Below are 7,129 nucleotides of genomic sequence, written 5' to 3'. Positions count from 1 at the left end.
TTAAAAATTATTTTATAGTTTTTAGTTTGATGTGCTTGAAAAGCGTGTTTTTTAGTTTTTTTAAACTATATTTTATTGATGTGAAACATCTATAGCCGCACGTAAAACAGATTTCTGGTGAGGCGACGCATGCCGTGGCGACGCGTCGCCACGCTATATGATATATACAGTTATATGCAGTAGTGTGTACGGTGTAATATTTTATTTTATCATTATGACATATTTAGTTCCTATCACAGTCTATACTTTGCATATTAATTTTATAAAATAATATCGATGTTTCACATCTGCCAGGCGTCCCGTGACGGCTCACATTTTTTTATATATTAAATCATTTCAATGATAAAGATAATTGTGTAACTATGCCCTTATATTAAATGGTATTTTGTCTAACAAGAGCATAGCGTATTTGTAGGTATAAATAAACATGTAAATATACTCGCTAATATACGAGTATGTATTGACGTCTAGAAGATTAGATGAAACCAACCAACGTCGTATGTATAATGAATAATTACCGGACATGACATAAAAATGTTCAAACCAAGGTTAAATTTTTCGTTAATCACGTGCTGTTCAGGGTTCCGCGCCAAATGCGTAAAACGGAACCCTGTTACCACTGATAATATAGTAGTATACTAGTATCTAATATTACTAATACTAAGACTTTAGTTCAGTTCTGTCAGTCTTTCTGCCCATCCATCTGTAACCAGGCTATATTGTGAACTGTGATAGTTATACAGACGAGGTGTTTTGTTGCCGCTGTAACAACGAATAAAAAATCGAAGTTAAGCAACCGTTGGCGCGGCCATAAATTGGATGAGTGACTAACTTTATGCAGCTGCTCTTTAACTTATTTGTAGGTAACTCTTAGTGCTATGAGCCCGACTCGCGCCTGACCAATGTTTTTGCGTTTTTACAATGCGCCAGATTAAATGGCATTTGAAGATATGATAAGTAATGCAGCATAATTATCACAAGGTGACATTGGTGATATTATTATAAGATTCGCTTGAAATTAAAGGACTTGAATTAAATTCAACAAAAATATTATATATTATAGTACAAAAGTTCCAGGAACCCGTACTTTCTCTTCCTTGAAGATCTCAGGGCGGAGGTTGGAAATAATCGGAAAAATCGGTTCATCGAGTAAAAAGTTATGAAGAAACAAACACAAAAAATACAGTCGAATTGATCTCCTTCTTTTTTGGTTAAAAAAGTTGAAAAACTTTTCAAAACCATAATCCTTCCTACTAATATTATAAATACGAAAGTTTGTAGGGATGTGTGTGTTTGTTGCTCTTTCACGCAAAAACTACTGAACCGATTGCACTGAAATTTGGTACGTAGACAGCTGGACAACTGGAATAACATATAGGCAACTTTTTATCCCGATATTTCTACGGGATACGGACTGACGCGGTTGAAACCGCAGGGCGCAGCTAGTAACAAATAAAGCAAAATGTCGGACATGTTTCTACTATTTGTAGTATAGTATTATGTTATGTATTCTATTATTAAGACTATATACTTAAATTTTATTATTTCACAATTATGAAAGTGAAATTGTTTGCATTTTATGTACTTTATATAACACCTATTAATCGACTCATATTATGATACCTATAAATCAGATAATTGAATTGCAAATGATTACGAGGAGATTGTTTATATTTTGGCTTAAGTCTATCAATGGATAAGTAATCATTTTAACTTATCATTCATATTTTATATCTGAAAGCAAAGTATACATATATTTTGATATAATCTATGTTTATAATATAGATAAATAATAATGAAATTAACAGGGATAGATTATAGTCAGAATTAGCACATAATCTTTTTACCCAGTTACCCGGATAGTGGGTATTATATTATGTATCACGGGAGATGTCATGGCAACCGCTTTATTATAAGAGTATTTAAATAAAACAACTTCTTCTCTTCTAGTAATAAAATTTTTATAGCTTTTATTTGCTACTTCTGCTATTCGATTAAACTGAATTGTGTCACAATGTCATTCAACTTTTACGAGAAGATAACGGTCTTAATTCATGTAAACTAAATATTTACGATACAATTAACATCATTTTTAAGATTGAAAGCACTGCCTTATGTTTGTTTTGTTTTTATTGTAGTTTTAGTATGTAAATAAAACTCAATTCTTGTAAATAATAAAAGTCCTATGTCCTCTAGTGGGGTATGGGGCAAATGATGTACATCTGTTTCACTGATCGATTTTCTTTACGGACAAGTAGGTGATCCGCTTTATGTGTATGTGTTCTGCAGCGTCCCCAACGCATAAAAAAAACATCTCGGTTCGGTAAATGAACCCAGGACCCCTCGGTTCTACGCTCACGCGTTAACCACTGTACCAAGGAGGCAGTCAAGACTTGTTAATTTTATTGTTATGTTAATGTTAAATATAGATGTATTATCACAGATGACTACATATACGTAAGTACCCAATACCACAAAAATGGAAACAGAATACAGTTGTACAACGCCTTTGATCTCGGAGATAAAAAAATCGCTAAAGAAAGATACACACATACAGACGCGAATTTGCTTTATATATTTATACTATATAGTGATGATAACTTACAGAATTAACAGCAAACACGCGTCTCTCCTTGGTCCCGGGATGTGTCAAGGATACAGACACGACGCAGGCCCCGCACCCCCCCTCGTGGCACATGGCCTTGGTGCCATGAAGACCCAGGTGGTATCGCAAGTAATCATTCAGACTGGTTGTTGGAGACACTTCGGAACCGGCTGAAACATTATTTTATATAATTATATACGTGGTAATGAAATAAATGGTCAATAGGAAAATTTAGGCTATTTATCCGCGTGGTACAGATGTCTTCGGTTTACTTGACAAAATAAAATACAGTGAATCCTTCTAATATTATAAACGCGAAACCTTGTAAGTATGGTTGGATGTTTGGATGTATGGATGTTTGTTACTTATTCACGAAAACAGGCTGCTTATCGCATCTGAATGAAATTTGGAGCAGAGATAGATTTTAGTTTTGATTAGCACATAGGCTACTGGATAAACTAATTTTGATTTTTTTATAGATGGTGTCTACCGTGTGCTCGAGTTCTGACAATTTGCGGGTTTAGTTTTTTCTAAAAAATAATGATTTTTGTACAGAAATGAAAAATGAATGGCAAAGGTTGTGCAAACGGTTAAAATTACTGCTTAAACATTGATTGATGTTCACATTACAACGAATGAATATTTTCAAGGCTCAACCATTCAGCGCTTGTCAAGATTCCAATAGTATACTTAGTACTTGTATTATCATATTTGTTACGTATTTATTTATAACTAGCTGCGCCCCGCGGTTTCACCCGCGTAAGTCCGTATCCCGTAGGAATATCGGGATAAAAAATAGATGTTGGCCGATTCTCAGACCTACCCAATATATTTACCAAATTTCAGAGGAATCGGTCAAGCCGTTTCGGAGGAGTATGGCAACGAAAACTGTGACACGAGAATTTTATATATATAGATAGATTATTTATAATTATTATTTATTATGCAATATCTGTTTCTACGTATTGCAGCTGGATTACATTATTATTTATTACGTGATTAGCTGATTCATTTTATGAATTGCATTTTATATTATATATGATACTATGTTCCCACTATTGGAGTAAACGTCTCCTATGAGGGTTGAGCCCATGATCCACCACGCTGGTCGTGGTTGGTAGATGTCCCATATCATCATACTCCTTCGACATGCAGAATTCCTCAAGATGTTTTTCCTACAGCTTTCCGAAATTAATTTGAAATTTATTTTTCCCCGCTCGTCCGGTCTCAAACCCGTGACTTTTTGCTTTTAAGTCCGACGTCCTATCCACTGAGCCACAACTGCCATGCTTTTTAAAAACGTACATAATATTTTACGTAAATCTTTGTTTCAAAATGTAAAGATCTGTATGCACATAATAATTTAGATGAAAAAGAGATAAATGAATCATCATTTACTGTACCATTTTTATGCCGATAATCTTTTGTATCTTATTTATTATATCTATTTGTAATCTTTTGTATATGTAATAAACTCTTTTTTGTGTATGCGTCTGTTACTTTTGGTTTATACTTTTTAGTTATTGTCATGATTTTAATTTGATCATACTTTTATTCAGGAAAGCGATTTCTTAAATTTTTCAACTTTTCAAACTCAAATTTAATATCTATGTAGGTATGTTTTGTGTTAATGCACGTACCCTACAAGGGGGCACGGAACTTCACTTTATAAAAGTACTAGCTGCGCCTCGCGGTTTCACCCGCGTAAGTCCGTATCCCGTAGGAATATCGGGATAAAAATTTGCCTATATGTTATTCCAGTTGTCAAGCTTTCAACGTACCAAGTTTCATTGTAATAGGTTCAGTAGTTTTTGCGAAAAAAAGTAACAAACACACACACACATCTTACTCTACAAACTTTCGCATTTATAATATTAGTAGGATAGAATCATCCAGTAATTTTAAATGTTTAAGAGAATAATTATTTGTACTATTAATTTGTAAGGTAAAGAGGTCATGGTCTACAGAGTTATGTAAAATACCGAGGCCGATTTCTATAAAAATTTACAAATACGAATGTAACAAAAAACATACATACATCGTACCCATTTTATTCAAATGAATTAAGCTGTAGCAGAAATAATTAATGTATAGGATTATATTAAAATTAAAAGTTTTTTCTCGAATATTCAAACAAAAATTATAATAAGGAAAATCCGAAATTACACCAACTAAAAAGATGCTTCAGTCAAAAGCCTCTTCTACAAAAAATCAACGCTTACGCGCAACCATTTTAACAATATTTACGTATGTTATGTAAATATTATTTTTATTATCTGTATTTGTTTTGAAAAGAGCCTCGTCGCGGCGGCTCGAATTCATATGCATGCTAAATTTAAACTAACACAACTAAATGACTTCATCCTATTATCCTACTAATATTATAAATGCGGAAGTTTGTCCTTACAAACACACACACATCCTTATGTGTGTGTGTTTGTTGCTCTTTCACGCAAAATCTACTGAACCGATTGCAATGAAATTTGGTACGTAGACAGCTGGACAATTGAAATAACATACAGGCAACTTTTTATCCCGATATTCCTACGGGATAAGGACTTATGCGGGTAAAACCGGGCGCAGCTAGTATGTATAGTTTCTTGAATATAATATTGCTTACATTTTCTTTCTTTTTGTTAAATAGTGTCTCCAAGCAAAAAATAGAACGATTTTTTCTGATTCTGATGAAATAAAAAAAAAATAATCTTTCCCGCCAAATTTAAATGAATAGATTTGAATATAGAACTTCTGGCCCGATTTGAAAAATTATTTCAGTGTTATATAGCCCATTTAATCAGGAAGGCTATAGCTACATATGTACCACAGGCGAAGCCGTGTAATTAAATTCAAATTAAAGCCGAATTAAGTAAATTCCTATTTACTGAACTTCGAGAAGTAACAGCGACTGTGGTCAAAATGAACAAATTTTAAGTCGCATTCTTATGAATTTAATTTTGATATCTCAAGGTAAAATCCAAACTATTTCATTCTCATATTCTTACATTAAAAGCTACCAAAAAACATAGAAACTTGTATAAAAATCAATTCCCATACTTAACGAAAATCGGTCTCCGTTTATCGTAAAATATATTTTATCCATCACGGCGATGTTAACATCACTAGCACAAATCCGATAAATTAGCACAACACTGGGTAACCACGTCGGTTGCTTATCAACAATCGAACAGCACTAAGAGTACAGATTTGGCATTTGGCTGTGAATAAGTATATTTGCTCAAGCTCGAAGTGTTTGAAGCAGATAAGATGTGTCCTAATGCAATAGTATTCGTACGGAGAATGAAATGCTAAGCCAATTTAAAGAAATAAAGTCTATGTAACACCACAGCAATGTCACAAAAAACAAAAATTAAGAAAAACGATAATAAATTTCTCGAAATAAAAACTTGTAACTAAAAACAGCTGAGATACCGGTTTCACTTAGACACACTTCGAGGTCAATAAACGCAACCTTTGAGTGTGGGATAGATTGTATGGGCTGTCCTAATTTGTAAGCTATTACAGATGCAAATAATAAGCAAAACAAATGTGTATGTTAGTTTGATTATCGAAAGATACTGGTTTAGTTTATGAATAGAGATTAATAAGGAAATAAAAGAAATATAAAACCATTTTTATTTCTTTTATATAAGCACACATTAGTATAGTTATAATTGTGTGTCTTTATATTTTTTTTTTAACCATATTTTTATATCTATGACAGACAAAGAAAAACACTTCTAAATGGGGCTAAAGGTTTACTAGACCTTTTTGTGATCAACAAACTATTCATTGACCATGGCCAGTATCCGTAGTTAATGGCATTCCAAGACAGGTTTAAAACCTAATTACTGTATATAAATTACATAAGATTAGTGCAATGTAAGATATTCGCCGTCGCATAAAACTTTTGATAATAACAAATGATTACATGATAAGACAAGATTATGGGACATTATCAACAGTAATTTAATTCAACAATAGTTTATTTTGTTTTGTATGTATATGTTGTGGTTAAATTGTAAATACCGTTAGATTACAATATTACGAGCTAAATTGTAATCCGCAGCATAGGGCTTACGATTAAAGCCATTATGTTTTGATAAATAATTTATACTAATATTATAAATGCGAAAGTTTGTAAGGATGTGTGTGTGTTTGACGTTTGTTGCTCTTTCACGCAAAAACTTCTGAACCGATTGAAATGAAATTTGGTACGTAGACAGCTGGACAACTGGAATAACATATGGGCAACTTTTTATCCCGATTTTCCTTCGGGATACAGTCTTACGCGGGTGAAACCGCGGGGCGCAGCTGGTCTAAGATAAATTCGCATTATAGTGTGACGAAAAATACCTTCAGGATGAGAGTATGTGAATTATTTTTTATTATTTATTTATTATGTGGGCCGATCCCGGCGGCACTGCAATGCCGGGCCGACCCGTGACAGGAGTGGAGCGAGCCCCGAACATCCCGTCGGTTTACAAAAATCAGTTTAATATACTGGTCCCGCTGTGCGGGAACTTT

The 7,129-nt window shown here is 33.4% G+C and overlaps 2 protein-coding genes and 1 pseudogene across 2 annotated transcripts in view; all 3 read right to left on the bottom strand.

Annotated features, from left to right (window-relative positions):
* The window catches only part of LOC119832790 (indole-3-acetaldehyde oxidase-like), a 21,297-nt gene extending 15,510 nt beyond the window's left edge, over positions 1-5,787 (bottom strand). Inside the window, exons 1-2 of the mRNA XM_038356549.1 lie at positions 5,660-5,787; positions 2,606-2,775 (exon numbers count right to left, since the gene is read on the bottom strand). Coding sequence (XP_038212477.1) covers positions 2,606-2,775; positions 5,660-5,705 — 216 coding nt within the window. The 5' untranslated portion in view covers positions 5,706-5,787. The remainder of the gene's footprint in view (positions 1-2,605; positions 2,776-5,659) is intronic.
* Positions 5,705-7,129, bottom strand: part of LOC119833031 (craniofacial development protein 2-like) — a 3,555-nt gene continuing 2,130 nt past the window's right edge. The window contains exon 2 of the mRNA XM_038356901.1: positions 5,705-5,724. Within this exon, the coding sequence (XP_038212829.1) occupies positions 5,705-5,724 (20 nt within the window). The remainder of the gene's footprint in view (positions 5,725-7,129) is intronic.
* LOC119833146 lies at positions 7,001-7,129 on the bottom strand (annotated as a pseudogene).

This window comes from Zerene cesonia, chromosome 16 (assembly GCF_012273895.1).
Source record: "Zerene cesonia ecotype Mississippi chromosome 16, Zerene_cesonia_1.1, whole genome shotgun sequence".
Lineage (NCBI taxonomy): Eukaryota > Metazoa > Arthropoda > Insecta > Lepidoptera > Pieridae > Zerene > Zerene cesonia.
The sequence above is the reverse complement of the archived record's forward strand: the minus strand, read 5'-3'. Positions and strand labels throughout refer to the sequence as shown.